Below are 15,799 nucleotides of genomic sequence, written 5' to 3' on the forward strand. Positions count from 1 at the left end.
GGTTTTACAAGGTGGGTCTTGCCTCTATGGGCAGGCCTCACAGTGTGCACATTTATACGGGCTTGGATCTTGTGACCCTTCCCAGGGCTCTGTGTGTGTGTGCAGGTGAGGGCTGTGTGAGGTTCAGACCGTGGCCCTCATCCTTGGGGATTAGCTACCCCGGCAGTTGCTGGATACCTTTTGAGTCTCATTTACTGTTGTTATGTGACCCTGCTGGGGCAGGCAGGGCTTGTAGCCATGAGTGGGGCTGCATCTGGGTCTCCCTGGACACACCTGCCCGCCTCTGTGGCTGCGTGTTGTCATGCCTCTTGTTCTCACACGAGAGTGGTTTGTGGTGTTACCATAGCTTTGTGTGCAGTTACTGGTGTGCAGACCTGCACAGGTGTGGGTTTGCATTTGTGTGTGTATCTCTCCTGGTACTTGGACCTGCATGTGTTTGAGTGGGTGTGCTCCTGTGTAACTCAGAACGCCAACGTGTGTATTTGTGTGTTAGTATATAGCTCTAAGAATCACTGTGCACAGTCCTCATCATATGTGTTTGTGTGTGTTGTTTTCTTGGTACATGAAACATATACGTGGTGCAGTGGGACTTTAAATATTGGTGTGCAGGCTTCTGTGTGTGTGAGCAGGAGGGGAGGGAGAAAGATGGAGAGAGAGAGAGAGTGTGCATGCTTCCTGGTGTACAACTCCATAGCACATGTGTCAGCAGGAGCTGCCTGAGCTGAGCCTTGGAGGGGCAGGGGGAGGGTCACCATCCTGGAGGCTCTGGGGGCTTCCCAGGCCCAGCCCCCAGCCGGGCCAGCCGGCAGGGATGCCGCCTTCCAGGAAGGCTCGCAGGGAGTTGGCGCTGGAGAGGCCAGGGCTGCCAAGCGCAGCTGACAGACACCGGATTAACTCTGTGTGTGCCCTGGCTCACCCGGGAGAGGGTAGCTCGAGCGTGCGAGGGTTCAGGTGGCTCATGCACAGGTGCTGGGCCGCTGGGCATCCCAGTGTCCTCTCCCCTGAAGCACCCCCAGCTCACTCCCCTTGGAGAGGGGTGGGCTGTCTGAGCAGTGGGCTGTGGCCTGAGCCTGGTTGACTGAGCCTTGCCCCCTTCCGGGAGAGGTGGGGAGAAGCACAGACCCCTCCTGGGGATCCAGGACAGGCTCATCTCTGCAGCTGGGACTTGGGGACGATCTGTCCATCCCCAAGGGTAGCAGCCCGTCAGGGAGCAGGACTGAGTGGGTGGGTGGCTGTGGCCCTGGGACCTAGGCTCTGGGTTCACCTCACTTGGCAGTCGGCCAGACCCTGTGGGTCTCCCACACAGAGCCCCCTCCCGCGATGCTCCCGTCACTCCCGCTTGCTGCTCAGACAGGTGCCTCGGTCACTGATCAGAGCTGGTGGGACCCGGAGGGCCGGGGCGGGTGGAGACTCCTCTGGGGCTTGGCGGGATCAGCTGACCTCACTCTCCCCTGTCTCTATTGCAGAACACAGATCTATTTGAGATGATTGAGAAGATGCAGGTGAGGATGGCTCTGTGGCCTGTTCTGGGGAGCCACAGAGCTGGCTGGGCTGGGGCTGGGGGGCCCTTGCTGCATCTCCAGCCCTTCACCTCTCTGAGGACAGGCCACGCCAGTAGAAGATGGTGGCTATTGGTAGTCCAGGGTCCTCTGTCTGGAGGTCAGGGTAGAGGGTGCCCAACCCCCTCTCTGATGCCAGAGTCCATCTAGGCTCCCAGCTCCCATCCCTGTGTGGAACTGCACCAGGGCTGGGGTCAGTTCATCAACCCACCCCACAGACACACACTGCCTCTCACCCAGTGAGAGACACTGCAGGCTTTGTGGTGGGGGGCCCAGGTGGAATGGAACTGGAGAAGGGGACAGATGCTGGGGGCCTGTCAGCCAGAGACTGTGCTGCAGGAATGGGAGGTATTACCCCTCCACCCTCCACCCCACAGCCCCGTCTGCGTTTCACATAGGTATGCATGGGAGGTGGGCCGGGGGTGCTGGGATGGGAGTGCCTTGAATACCCTCTGATCTTCGATGCCTCCTGTTTCTTTCTGTCTCTCTCTCCAATGCCTCCTATTTCTCTGTCTTTCTGTCTCGTCTCTGCCTCTCCCTCCCCCTCTCTCCCTCAACACATATCTGTGTAGATAACAGCCCCCCCCCCCCCGCCAGCTCGCACACCAGCGTGTGCACCTCCCCTGCCCCCACTCCCAGTGGCACGTGCGTTCCCGCAGAGTCCCCAGCCCTCCCTGAGGCTGCCAGCCTCCAGCCCCGGTCACTACCGGGACAACCAGCCCTTCAGACAGGCCCAGGGCCCCCAGCCAGCTAGCACCCTGCCCTGGGAGTACCCCTACCTTCGCGGGCCGCCTCCTAGGGCTTTCCCCTTGCACGCCTTGGGGAGGGGAGGCAGCGCCTGGCGGCGGGCCTGGGAGGGTGTAACAGTGCTGCCTTCTCTTACAGGGAAGCAGGATGGATGAACAACGCTGCTCCTTCCCGCCACCCCTCAAAGTAGGTGGGCCTGGCAGTCTGCCTCCCTCTCTAGGGGGTGGAGGGGGTCCGGGAAGTGCTGCCACCACTGCCCATCAAGCAGGAAATCCATCCCCTTTCAGCAAGTAGTCTTACAGTGTGCCAGGTGCGGGGAGGGGCAGGCACAGCCCCTGCCCTCTAGGAGTTCTGTGATGGGGAGAACCCCTCTCTTGCTAGAGGGCTGGGGCCTCTATTCTAGCTCCTCCTCTCGGTCTTCACTGCTGCAGACTCCCCCTGCCTCTCCAGGCGTCCCCGCCCCAAACTCAAAGCCCTCCTCTCTCAAAGACAGCTGCTGCCAAATGTTTTCCCTGAAACCAGTGATGACCAGCAGTTGCAGGAAGACTCCAACTCAGGCCCTAGGAGACTTATGAGCTCCTACTCCATGAAGCTGCTGTCTGGATGGGGAGGGAGTGATAGGGAGGCAGGCCTGGGTGCCCCCCAGCCACTGGTGAGGAGACTGACTGGAGGCAGGGGACCCAGCGAGATGAGGGGGAGGCTTTTGATTTTGACCCACTTTTCTTAGCATATGGTTCTTGGTGAGTTGAGATCCCAGAGACCCTAGAAGACCAGGCCTGGTGGAGTGGGCCCAGGGCTACAGGGTGAGGGTTGGAGGAGGGTGCATGGGCAGTAAGCCTGATGCTCTCTTTGGGGCAGAGGCCCTCACACCAGCAGCATCGGTGCCACCTGGGAGCCTGTGAGAAATGTACATTCTCAGACCTTGCCCAGACCGCTGCATCCAAAGCTCTAGGGTGGGGTGCAGCAACCCGTGTTAACAAGCCCTCCAGGCAGTCCAGCGGTTTCTTCTGGGCAGGCAGTGAGCCCTCCTTTCTCCAGGCAAGGAGAGCCCCAGAAGATGCCAGCACTCAGCACGCTAAGCCTGCCTCAGCCCCTGCCCATCTGTAAGAGGTGATGAGGCCAGGGCCCCATCCACACTCTCAGCCCTGAGGCTGGCCAAGCAGAGGCGAGCTCTTGGGGGACTGGAGGATGGACAGATGGAGAGACCCTTGCCCTGTTTGTGTTTTGCAGACAGAGGAGGACTACATTCCGTACCCGAGCGTGCACGAGGTACTCAGCTAGACCCCCGCGCCCACCCTTACTCAAGCCCAGGAGGCACTTACGCAGGGCTTCTGGATACCAGGTCCTCCTCCTTAGGAGCCTGACCTGCAGGCCTTGCTGCGGGCTGGAGACTTAATTTGCAGGCCCAAGGCCTCAGAGCCCATTTGAACCCTTAGGCCTTCTGAGCCAAATGTTCCAGACTCCTGGGCCAAGGTCGTGCTGCAGCTCTACCTGCCCCCACACCCCCCGTTAGAGACTTGGCTCTCGGCGCTGTCTGGGTCTGGCTGAGGGAAAGGGCTGGAGCAGAACCCTGGGGCCCACACGGGCTCTGGCCTGTCCCTCATACCCCTTAGCCACGACAGAAGCAGCTCCAGGTCTGAGTTGGGAGGGTGTCCTGGGGCCCCCAGTGGGGTACAGTGTGGGGTGGCTCTCAGCTGAGTCCCTCTTCAGGTCTTGGGGCGAGAAGGACCCTTCCCCCTCATCCTGCTGCCCCAGTTTGGGGGCTACTGGATTGAGGGCACCAACCACGAAATCACCAGCATCCCCGAGACAGAGCCACTGCAGTCGCCCACGACCAAGGTGAAGCTCGAGTGCAACCCCACAGCCCGCATCTACCGGAAGCACTTTCTCGGCAAGGTGGGTGGCCGGCTGGTGCAGCGGGGCTGGCAGGGGTGGGTCACAGTTCAGCCCCATTCGAGGTTGGCCTGGGAGGGAGCAGAACCCATGGGCCAGGGCTGGGTGACAGTCCTAGAGCCCTGAGTGAATGTGCTCCCACCACACACACTCCCAGTCCCCAGGGAACATGCATGGCAGAATCACTTGTTCATTCAACATTGATTGCAAAGGCAGCATTATGGCATGGTGGTTCATGGCAGAGACTCTACCAGGGTTTGAATCCCGGCTCTGCCACCCACTGCACAGGACATCGGGCAAATCACTTAACTTCTCTGTGCCTCGTTTCCTAATCTGTGAAAACGGTGGTTGGTGGTAATGATACCCACCTCCTGAGGTTGCTGTGAGGCTTCAGTGAGCTGATATCTGTAAGGTCTTTACAGTGGTGTCTGGGACAAAGTAAGTGCTCAGTCAGGGGTGGCAAATAATGAGCACTAGCTGTGTGCCCGGCCCTGTTCTAGGCACCAGGTATACAGCAGCCAACACAATAGACCCAGGCCCTCCCTTTGGGCAGCTTGGAGTTAGGAGAACAGTAATGTCATGGATTGATGCAGCCCCTGCCCCACCACCAGCACAGAGCAGGGACCCTGCCCAGCAACAACTTGTCAGAGTGTTGTGGGAGCCAAGGGGAGGTCCCATGCCGGGAATGTGTGTGTCAGGTTGCAGGCCGGGTGCTGTCTCTTCGTCAGCATAGAGCCAAAATGGGGAAGTGTGTCGTGGGCTCTGGAGCCTCGTGGCATGTGTGGGAATCTTGGCTCTTCCATTAACTGTTTGTGTGACCTTGGGCAAGTTATTTAACTTTCCTCATCGGTGAAAACAGGGATAATAAAAGTACACGCAAAGCTTCTAGAACCACACCTGGCACATGGTAAATACTCAGTTAATGTTAGCTGTTTTCATGTCTTCATAATTACTTGGTGATATCAGGATTATTCTGTTTTTGCAGAAGAGGAAACCGAAGCTCAGATAGGTAAATGATTTAGTCAAGGTCACACAATGACTAAGCCTGGGAATTGAACCAGCTTTGGCTGACCTTCCATTAAGGTGCATGGGAGAGATCATGCTCCTAGTCATTGTATGTGTGTGTGTGTGTGTGTGTGTATGTGTGTGTGTGTGTGTGTTGGGAAGAGGGGGTGACTCCTTGGGGGTTGGGAAGATGTGTGACCTCAGTCTGGGCCCGGCCATTGGCCTAACTCTGGGAGACACCGGTGCTAACCAATGGAGTTAGGGGAGGATCCATTGTGACTGGGACTAAACCAGCAAGCCCAGGTTCAGGAGCCTTTGCCTGGGAACAAACCCAGAACCCAGCATGGAATTCCACTTCCCAGCTGAGCCCTAGAGGTGGAGCGAGACCTGCATCCTAGGCACCTGCTGTCCAGAGGTTCCCAGCTGGGTCTGGCAGGTGGTAGGATCTGAGGGTACTGTATATGCCAAACACATGGTTGGCACTCAGAAAAGTTTGTTGAAAGAGTGACAAGTGACAGATGAAGGTAGGAACAGATGAAGGTAGTGGACCTTGAGTGCAGCAGGCTCTGAAGAAGTGCAGACTGGAGGGTCAGAAGAGGCGGCTGGGCGCCGTGGCTTATACCTGTAATCCCAGCACTTTGGGAGGCTGAGGTGGGCAGATCACTTGAGGTCAGGAGTTCAAGACCAGCCTGAGCAACATGGCAGAACCCCATCTCTACCAAAAATACAAAAAATTAGCCAGGTGTGGTGCTGGGCACCTGTAATCCCAGCTACTCGGGAGGCTGAGGCAGGAGAATCGCTTGAACCTGGGAGGTGGAGATTGCAGTGAGCTGAGATGGTGCCACTGTACTCCAGCCTGGGCGACAGAGCAAGACTCCATCTCAAAAAAAAAAAGAAGAGGCTTCATGTACAGGATCAGATTAGCAGTAATGAGGGGAGAAGCCCCAGGGCTGGCGGAATGGCAGGGCCCCTTCCTGACTCCAGGTGGGGTAATGGGGGAAGCAGCTAGGTGCTCAGGCACTGGGCCCTATCCTGGCAGAGGGGGGAGGTTAGGATGACTTTGGGCGTTGACTTCCTGGGACCCTGAGCCCGCTCTCCCACTGTGTCCCGGGGGCTCCTCTGGGCTTGGGGGTGTCCAAGGAAACTCCCCACTCTCTGGACTTCCCTGCCAGGGGCCTCCTTATCAAGTGCCTGCCACTCCCTCTTTGCTGGATGATGTCAAGCATTTGGGGGTTTCTGCCACTCTGTGCCCAGGCAGAGCTGGGGGACTCTGCCCCAGGTCCATTGAGAATGCCCCTGAGCTGCGGATTCGTGGGGCACATTCACTGGCCCCTGCCTCTATCTGCTCCTGGCCTCTGAGCACAGGTGTTCATGTTTGAACAGGATTTACTTCTAGGATGATTCCTGGGGCGGGTGTGGCCGGGCAGCCAGCTCCACTCCCAGAACTTGGGCTAGGGCTGGGGCTGAGGTTGGCAGGGGGAGCCCGGGGCCAGGCTGGGTGGTGTCTCCCTGAACTTCCAGCCCTCGGCTTTGGGACTTCCCCACCCGGAGGTGCCAGCCCTGGGCTCCTGTCTGGGGGTGCCATCCCTGCCGCAGCCACCCCTGATACTCCCCAGGGTGTCTTCCCAACCCTGTGCCCTCTCCTCCAGGTGAGACAGGAGGGTGGAAACCTGCCTGGCCAGCCACCCTGTGTGTTGTGAGATGTTTCGCTTCCTGTTTCTCACGGGCCCTGGCTTCAGGGGCCACAGAGTCACAGGTTGGGCAATCAGCTTTTGCTCATTGAGCACCTGCTGAGTGCCCAGCCCTGAGAAGGACCAGGGCTGAAGACAGGCACGCAGGTCCGAATATGGTCCAGACTCGATGAGCACCCAGAGATCCGGCGTTACTACCCACCTTCACTGAACTGAGCCAAGCACTTCATCCCTTTCAGTCCTGGCTGCCACCAAAGTACAGGGTTCCCTCCTATTTGGCAGACTAGGAAAGTGAGGCACAGAGAGGCCAAGTGACCTCCTCAGGCTGCCCAGCTGGTCAGTGGCAGAGTGGGGCTTTGAGTGCAGGTCTGTCTGATGTGGGGTCTGCTATCAGCCGTGACACCTGCTATCGGCGAAGGACCTGCATCTGGGAGTGGGTTGGCTTTCTGGCCTCCTTTCCAAAAGCCCCATGCTCAGCCTCACCCACTCCCCTGGCCCCCACCTCCCACTGCAGGAGCATTTCAATTACTACTCACTGGACACTGCCCTCGGCCACCTTGTCTTCTCACTCAAGTACGATGTCATCGGGGACCAAGAGCACCTGCGGCTGCTGCTCAGGTGAGGGTGGTGGGGGAGTCCCGAGATGGCAGGAAGGGCTGAGGTCTTAACAATCTCAGAGCCCATCTCATTTGACCCACTCTCTTCATCAAGGCCCATAGAGGGGCAGGGATTTGCTTGAGGTTGCACAGCAAGTTAGTACCCGAGTCAGCCTGACACCCATCATCACCTCTGGTCCTCGCTGTGGTCCACCCCCTTCTGGCCTTACTTTGTGGGGGGTGGGGTTCCCATTTTCCTGTCCTGCTGCCCAGGCCTTCATCATGTGACTTTCTCTTCTCAGGACCAAGTGCCGGACATACCATGATGTCATCCCCATCTCCTGCCTCACCGAGTTCCCTAATGTCGTCCAGATGGCAAAGGTGAGGTCTCCGCTCCCCTGAGCTTCCCTGGCTGGCTCCGCAGATGGGCACCTGTGGGGCTTCAGCTTGCCTTGGCGCGTCCCCTTCAGCTGTAGGCCCTAGCCCTGGCCTGCCGCCCTATCCTGAGGCCATCTCTCACTTGTTCCCATCGTGTCTTGGGCTGCCACGTGTTCTCCTGGGCCCCCGTCCCCTGCCTGTGTGCTTTTGGTTTTCTCTATAGCACCTTCAGATCTCAGGGGACCTCCGTTCCCTGAGCAACAGTGAACCCCGAGTCCTGCTTTAGCCTTGGCCATTCCCAGCATGGCTCCTCCCCAGACCTTGACCAGGGAGGCCCAGGCAGCCCCATCCTCTCCTCCCTGGCCCCACACCTCACACCCCTCCCTTATCTCCTCCTGCAGTTGGTGTGTGAAGACGTCAACGTGGATCGGTTCTATCCTGTGCTCTACCCCAAGGTATGGCTGGATCTGGGCACAGCTCACTGAGGGTGGGTGAGTAACTGGAAGACCGAGCATTTATTAAGCACCTTCTGTGTGCCAGATACTTTCCCCAGGTTCTCTCATTTAATCCTCACAATAATCCTGTGAAGTCCACAATTTGCAGAAGAGGAGCCACCGAAAGGGCCTGTGCCTTCCCCCAGGGTGCACAGCAGATAGGAGGGCCTGCATTTAAGCCTCGGTTTGTCTGCCTTCGAGGCTGGCCTCACATCTGGAACCTCTGTGATGTTTGGGGACCCTCCTGAGAGCAAGCTGTGCCATAGTCCTCCCCTGGAACGGGTGTCTTTTCTACCGGCCTTGCCTTTTTATCCCAGAGGAGACCTAGAGAGAGAGAATAGCCCTGGCACTTCCTGCCTGGATGCTGGGAGCTGGGCTCTAGGCACTGTGACAGTGTGGGGATAGGGGCACGGGCTTCTGCCTTGGATGAGCCAGGGGCACCTCCTGGAAGAGGACAGACAGGTAAACCCTTGGGTCCCTGACTGAATTCTGGAGCAGTGTGAGGTGGTGTGGTCCAGGAAAGGTATCCTGAAGGGGCTTCAGAAATCAGGGCCCCCCTCCTGCTTATGGGATAGGAAACTGAGGCCTAAGGTGAGGAGGAGAACTTGCTCAATGCCCACAGCAAATTGGTGGGACATGTCCTGTTCTGGGAGGATGATGTGGGTTTACAGAGGAGCCGAGGAGTGAGTTGGGAGTTAGAGTGGAGTAGGGGTGGGCTTGGCATGGCAGGACCGGGGCTCACAGCAAAACTCACGAGCGATGAACTTAGGCTTTGGAATCCAACAGACCTGGGGTCAAATCCCAAGCCTGCATGTGCTTGCAAGCCATTGACCCTAGGTGAGTCACTTAAGGTCTCTGAACCTGAGTTTCAGAGGGGACAGCTGGACTGTCTCCCTCCCAGGCTTGTTCTGAGAATCACATGACGTGATGTGTGTAGAGCGCCTGGCTCAGTGCTTGGCACGGGGGAAGAGCACGTCGAATGGCAGCTTGCACACGCAGCCTCTTCACCTGGCGTCCTCTCCTGCAGGCTTCCCGGCTCATCGTCACCTTTGACGAGCATGTCATCAGCAATAACTTCAAGTTTGGCGTCATTTATCAGAAGCTTGGGCAGGTGTGCTCACCTCCTCCCTGCCGCCCCTCCCCACCTGGCCCCATATCTGGAGCCTCACACCTTTTCCAGGGCAGCACACCGGCCAAGGGACTCAGGAGCCCAGGGGCTGCCAGAGGTCCTCCCTCCGGCCCTCTCTGGGTCCAAGTAGGGACAGAGGGCAGGGGCTTCTCAGGAACTCCAGCTCAATGACCTTGGCCCCTCACCCCCAGACCTCCGAGGAAGAACTCTTCAGCACCAATGAGGAAAGTCCCGCCTTTGTGGAGTTCCTTGAATTTCTTGGCCAGAAGGTCAAACTGCAGGACTTTAAGGGGTGAGTATTAGGGTGGGCTGAGCAGAGTGTAATCTGACTTGTGCTCCTGGGCAGGGAGGGAGCCCCTGTCCTGGCCCCGTGGAGGCCTGGCCGGGGCTGGAGACTGAGCCGTGGCCTGGGGGGCCCGGGGGCAGGTTCCGAGGAGGCCTGGATGTGACCCACGGGCAGACGGGGACCGAATCTGTGTACTGCAACTTCCGCAACAAGGAGATCATGTTTCACGTGTCCACCAAGCTGCCATATACAGAAGGGGACGCCCAGCAGGTAGCCTGGGCACCCCCACCTGCCTCCCGTCTTCCACCTGTCCTCCCCCTCCACCTGTCCGTTCAGCCTCCATCACGCCAGGCTCAGCGCTGGGCCCTGGGATGGAGATGGAAATGATCAGCGCCCCCACTTGTGGGCTCTCGTTGGGTCAGGGGAGACAGAAAGCCTTGGTTTCTACAGTCAGAATGGCACCCACTTCCTAGGTGAGCATAAATGCGTGGGTGCATAGAGGGACTAGAACAGTGCCTAGTACATTGCAAGAGTTCAGCAGATCTGAGCTGGTGTTTTATGGGGAGTGGAGAGCATCATGGGGTCATGTGGGGACATGTAGTCTTGGCAGAGGTGGGAGTCAGGAAAAGCTTTCAAGAGAAAGTGACTTTTAGTCTGTGAAGGAGCTGGGAGAAGGAAGGGAAATGTTCCACGTGGCGAGAACAGCTTCTGCAAAGGCCTGGACTCGAGGACATGCAAGGCATGTGCCAGGAACTGAACTCAGAAGCGTGTCCCCTTGTCCTGAGCCTCCTACAGGGCTATCTGCCTTCCCAGTCAGGTCCCCAGCCCAGGGGGATAAAAGGAAATGTGAGAAAAATGGAAATAGCTATTCCTTATTTTTAGTGTCTTTTAACTTTCGTTTACTAAGGGTCTGTGTTCATTTTAGCAACATGAATGTATACCAAGTTGAGCTTGTTTATTCAATTGGGGGCCATGTTTGGGGCATTGAGATAGGAGAAGGGCTGAGAGGTAGGGTCTGGGGACCAAGAGACCTGGGCTCGAGTCCCCAAGCTCATTATAGCTCATTATAGCACCTTCCAAGTCACTTCTCTCGGCCTTGATATCATCATCTGCCACAGCATCCCAAGAAAACTAAAATAATTTTTCTTGTAATTTCAATAGATATCCAGGTACAAGTGGGTTTTGGTTACATGGATGAATTGAATAGTGGTGAGGTCTGGGATATTAGTGTACCCTCATCACCTAAACAGTGTACGTTGTTCCAAACAGGCCATTTTTCAACTAAAATAGTTTTAAGACAAGTTTTTTTGCTACATTATTTTGGGGAAAGCAAATCCTTAGATGTGCCCTCTGACTACCCCAAACCCTCCTAAACCCCCGTGGGCACCCCTCTCCCCCGTGGGCCCCCTCTGGCCAGACCATGAAGGCCCGTGGCTTTGTGCTCAGTTGCAGCGGAAGCGGCACATCGGGAACGACATCGTGGCTGTGGTCTTCCAGGATGAGAACACTCCTTTCGTGCCCGACATGATCGCGTCCAACTTCCTGCATGCCTATGTAGTGGTGCAGGCTGAGGGCGGGGGCCCTGATGGCCCCCTCTACAAGGTGGGCGCTCTTGGAGCCTCCCAGGGGCATCAGCAAGGGTCCTGGCTGCAGCTCTGCCCTCCCTGGGATGCCCCTCTGAGCCTCACTTTTTCCAGCTATAACGGGGGGACCATGGAAGGCTTCAATGGTGCACTGTTCACACCACGCCCCCTGTCTTCCCCAAAGCTCACCCCCTCAGAGAGGACAGTTTCCCTCCTCTGCCTCCTGGCCTGGTATCACTGTCCTCCACCTCCCGTAGCCTCCTCTGCCTTCACCATCCCGATGATTCCTAAGGCCCCTACCCATCTCCACCACTAAAATTCAGGGCAAAAGATAGAGGGCAGAAATCTCTGGAAGAAAGATTCATCCAGCCCACAGTCACTGGGTCTCCCCGATCAAGGGGCAGTCCAGGGAGGCAAAGTAGGCGTTTCTGGCTGGGTGGGGCAGAGCAGACCCCAGGCTCCACAGGAACAGACAGCTGCCCTCCCTTCCAGGTCTCTGTCACTGCAAGAGATGATGTGCCCTTCTTTGGACCCCCCCTCCCGGACCCCGCTGTGTTCAGGAAGGTGAGGGGCACCCCCCCAGTCATGGGCAGAGCAGGACAAATGGGTGGGGGCCTGGGGGGTGCATACACATTCTGCCTTATGAGGTCCCAAAGTCTCATTGTATGCCAGGGCAGCTGGGCTCCCCTAACTGCAACCGGGGCCTGGCTTTTCCGTACATCTTGAAAACACCTTTTTTTTTTTTTTTTTTTCACAAGGTCACAGGATAAACTACACGATTGTTTTACACTTTCCATAGTAGACTGGCCTTTCCTCATTTCTGTTCTCTTTCTGACAGTTCCAGTCTCTTCTTTCTTCTTAAATGTTTGGGGAGGGGCACACTTCAAGCCTGGGCTTCAGCTCTGTACATAGCGTGTTCTGCTACCCTAGACTGAAGCAGTAGGTTGAGACCCCAACCCAGACCCTAACATCTGTGGAGTTTGCTCTCCCGAGGGCGTGGGCAGCCATGAAGGGCACTGGGGCCCCTTGAAGGTACCTGGGGAGCTGAGCCCAGGGAGATACCCTTTTGGGAGTGAAGAGGGTGACCCCAGGCCCCAGCAGAGCATGGTTCAGGAGCTGCAGCCTCTGCCTCATTGGGGTTCAGACCCTTGTTTATGTGTCATTACCCTTTTGAGAGTGAAGAGGGTGACCCCAGGCCCCAGCAGAGCATGGTTCAGGAGCTGCAGCCTCTGCCTCATTGGGGTTCAGACCCTTGTTTGTGTGTCATCTCAACTTCCCTTTCTTATCTCCTCCACACTGGGGGTTTCCAGGGGCCTGAGTTCCAGGAATTTTTGCTGACAAAGCTGATCAATGCTGAATATGCCTGCTACAAGGCAGAGAAGTTTGCCAAACTGGAGGTGAGGATGGGCTGTGAGGGCTGGGTGACCCTCTTCTCACCTTCCAACCTATAACTTCAGCCCTGTCCCTGGGAAGGGAAAAGCCATATTCAGACCTTGGCCTTAGCGGGGACACCTGGGGCTGGATGGATTGATGGACGGGTAGGAGGTCGGGAAGAGGAAGCCGGAGGGATACTGAGGAGTTCCCAGGAGATGCTGGGAGGCGGTTAGGCTGACAGGGACACCTTGGGACCTGTCAGGTGGGGGGTGGACCTGGGGGGTGGGGACATGAAGCCAGATCTTGAAGGGGCTTTGAGGGGCCCTTCATATGAGGGTCCCTGGGGGATGCTTGAGCTGTGGAGTGGCCTGGGGGAAGGCGGTGCAGGAGCCCTCCGCCCTCCCCACTCCCCACTCATTCAGAGAAGGTGGCCCGTGCCTCAGAAGGTGGCCAGGATTTGAACTGTGGGCCGAAGGGCTGATCCTTGGGGTCCCTCCTGACGGCCCGGGCCTGGCCCACAGGAGCGGACGCGGGCCGCCCTCCTGGAGACGCTCTATGAGGAACTACACATCCACAGCCAGTCCATGATGGGCTTGGGCGGCGACGAGGACAAGATGGAGAATGGCAGTGGGGGCGGCGGCTTCTTTGAGTCTTTCAAGGTGAAGGGCCCCACGTCTAACTGGCCGGGGAGCAGGGATGTGGCCAGGGCGGAATCCCAGGCTGAGGCTGATAGACTGATGGACACGGCGTGGGGGTGGAGTCTGGCAGAAGGGGCGTGGCTGAGGGGGTGGAGTCCCGGACTGGGGGATTGACACAGCATCGGGAGTGCGGCTAGTGGCCGTTCGCATTGGAGTCTGAGAGGGGGCGTGGCTGGGGCGAAGTCCCGGACTGGGGCTGATTGACATGGTGTGGAGGTGTGGCTAGAGGCCGCTCGTCTGTGGGTAAAGTCTGGGATGGGACGTGGCTGGGGGTGGAGTCAGGGGCCGGGGCTAATGGACATGGCGTGGGGGTGTGGCTAGAGGAGGCTCTAGTCTGGGATGAGGGCGGGGCTCGATGTGGACTTGGGCTTTAGAATGGGCTTACACTTGGGGACATAGTCTGCCTTGGGTAGAGTTTGAAGGAGCAGCATGTAAGGTGGGGCCCTGGCTTGGGGAGGAGTAACTGTTGGAGGTGGGGCCTAGGTGGGGAATTCACCTGGGAATTCTGCTGAAGGGTGGAGGATTCTGGGAGACAGCAAGGGCTGCTGGTACAAAGGCTGCTAGGTCAGCAGGAAGAGAAGAGAGGAAGAGGCTCTGTCTTGACTGAGGGAAAGAAATAGAGTTCTCAGAAGAGGTGTGTGAACCATGATCATTGGAGAGGGACTTGGCCTGTGTGACCTACCCTGCCTGTCCCTGGTTTAGCTTAGCATTAAGAGCACGGACACTTCAAATTTCAGCTCTGTTACTTATCAGCTTGGGCATTCTGTGAGCATCAGTTTCTTTATCTGTTGAGTAGGGTAATGGCAACTTGCCTCATACAGTTATTGTTATCTGTAAAAGAGTTAGGTTAGTGCAATACAAGTTTAAAAGCAAAATGCAAAACCTTGCCTGTCTGCCTCAGCAACTGTTGTCTGAAATGAGAAGTGTGGGGAGTGGAGTAGTTCCTGGACAGGGTCTGGACTCACTCAGGCCACAGGGCCCCAGGTGGTAGCCTTTTTGCCACCATCTCCTCCACCCACAGGAGGATAACTGCCCATCCTCCAGCTTCCCGGCCGGCTGGTCACACCTCACCCTCAACCCAGGGCAGGTCACACAGCTGGAGCTATGGGTTGGAATAAGGGAATTAGTCCAGCTGCCCAGGCCTGCCCAGGAAGTGAGGTGAACAGATCATCTTTGAGAAAGAGGCTTGGGGACTGGAGACAGGACAGGTGGGGTCAATATGGATCTGGAGTGTCTCCTTTGAGGAGGGCTCCGATGGTCCCACATCTGGTAGGTGCTGGATGGTGGACCTAGATTAGGTCAAAGAATTTCTCAGAAGCAGCGGAGTCCAGAGTTGAGGGCATGGGTCCTGGCATGCCGGGCTCACCCCTGCCTCAGTTCCATCGTGTGTGAAATGGGCATGATTGCTAGTCCCCATCTTGCAGGGGGATCCAGTGACAGAGTGATTGTAAAGCGCTGGTCCCATAGCAAGCATTTGGTATAGATTGGTCTGAAAAAAACAAGGAAAGAGGGTGGGAGGGAAGAGAAGAAAGAAGGCAGGAGAGCTCTAAGAGGCCCTAACAGGAATGAAACTCAGGTGTCAAGAGGGCTCTCTGTGCACACTTTTGGCCATGACCCAGTGTCTTCTGCAGTCCTTACGCAGCCACATGAGGACACTCAGCACAGAGCAGCCTGTGTGTCCCAGAGAGTGAGAGAAGTGAAGTGGTGTCCCCAAGGCCACCCGGCAAGTTGGTGGCAGAGCCAATACCTGAGCTACCCTTAGGCCCCATATGTACCTGCTTCTCATGTGACGCACAGGGAAATTGAGGCCTGGCCCCACCTCCCTCTGTTGCCCTGCTGGCCACATGCCCAGGGGAAGGGATTTCCAGGGCTCACCCAGAGTGGCATTGCTGGGGAGAGACCAGATGCCTGGGCTCCTGGGTTTCCCCAAGGGGACAGCCCTTAGGAATCCTGTGCCTCCTCCACTGCCACCCCCTTCACAGCGGGTCATCCGGAGCCGCAGCCAGTCCATGGATGCCATGGGGCTGAGCAACAAGAAGCCCAACACCGTGTCCACCAGCCACAGCGGGAGCTTCGCGCCCAACAACCCCGACCTGGCCAAGGCGGCTGGAATAGTGAGTGCCCTCCCCCTCCCCAGGCCCCTTCCCCTCCCTGGGGGGCCCTCAGCTCTCCTCTGCCTCCTGAGGCCTGACTCCAACTCTCTCTGTTGCCCTGCTGCCCACATGCCCATCCTAGGCTCTGGATTTGGTCTAGCCACTACTTTCCATGGGAGGGGGGTGAAGTGCCCAGGCCAGGACACTGCGGTGCTGACAGCTTGCAGCCTGCAGCCCCTTCCCAAGCTCCTTGGCCCTCCCCTCCTCCTGGCC

General features: G+C 57.5%; 1 protein-coding gene across 31 annotated transcripts in view; it reads left to right on the forward strand.

Moving 5' to 3' along the window:
- Positions 1-15,799, forward strand: part of RAP1GAP (RAP1 GTPase activating protein) — a 73,613-nt gene that overhangs the window by 48,182 nt on the left and 9,632 nt on the right. For 27 of the 31 annotated variants that reach the window (XR_008679815.2, XR_002003142.4, XR_008679813.2 and 24 more), the window contains 15 exons: positions 1,467-1,502; positions 2,445-2,492; positions 3,537-3,575; positions 4,017-4,202; positions 7,410-7,513; positions 7,794-7,872; positions 8,271-8,324; positions 9,391-9,474; positions 9,684-9,784; positions 9,919-10,048; positions 11,225-11,380; positions 11,854-11,925; positions 12,672-12,758; positions 13,257-13,394; positions 15,416-15,547. Coding sequence is in view for 21 of the 31 variants with exons in the window: in XM_004024847.5 (XP_004024896.3) it covers positions 1,467-1,502; positions 2,445-2,492; positions 3,537-3,575; positions 4,017-4,202; positions 7,410-7,513; positions 7,794-7,872; positions 8,271-8,324; positions 9,391-9,474; positions 9,684-9,784; positions 9,919-10,048; positions 11,225-11,380; positions 11,854-11,925; positions 12,672-12,758; positions 13,257-13,394; positions 15,416-15,547 (1,446 nt within the window). In the remaining 10 variants the exon portion in view is untranslated. The remainder of the gene's footprint in view (positions 1-1,466; positions 1,503-2,444; positions 2,493-3,536; positions 3,576-4,016; positions 4,203-7,409; positions 7,514-7,793; positions 7,873-8,270; positions 8,325-9,390; positions 9,475-9,683; positions 9,785-9,918; positions 10,049-11,224; positions 11,381-11,853; positions 11,926-12,671; positions 12,759-13,256; positions 13,395-15,415; positions 15,548-15,799) is intronic. The other 4 variants (XR_008679814.2, XM_055387100.2, XM_055387128.2 and 1 more) reach the window with 1 other exon arrangement.

The sequence above is a fragment of the Gorilla gorilla genome, chromosome 1, assembly GCF_029281585.2.
Source record: "Gorilla gorilla gorilla isolate KB3781 chromosome 1, NHGRI_mGorGor1-v2.1_pri, whole genome shotgun sequence".
NCBI lineage: Eukaryota > Metazoa > Chordata > Mammalia > Primates > Hominidae > Gorilla > Gorilla gorilla.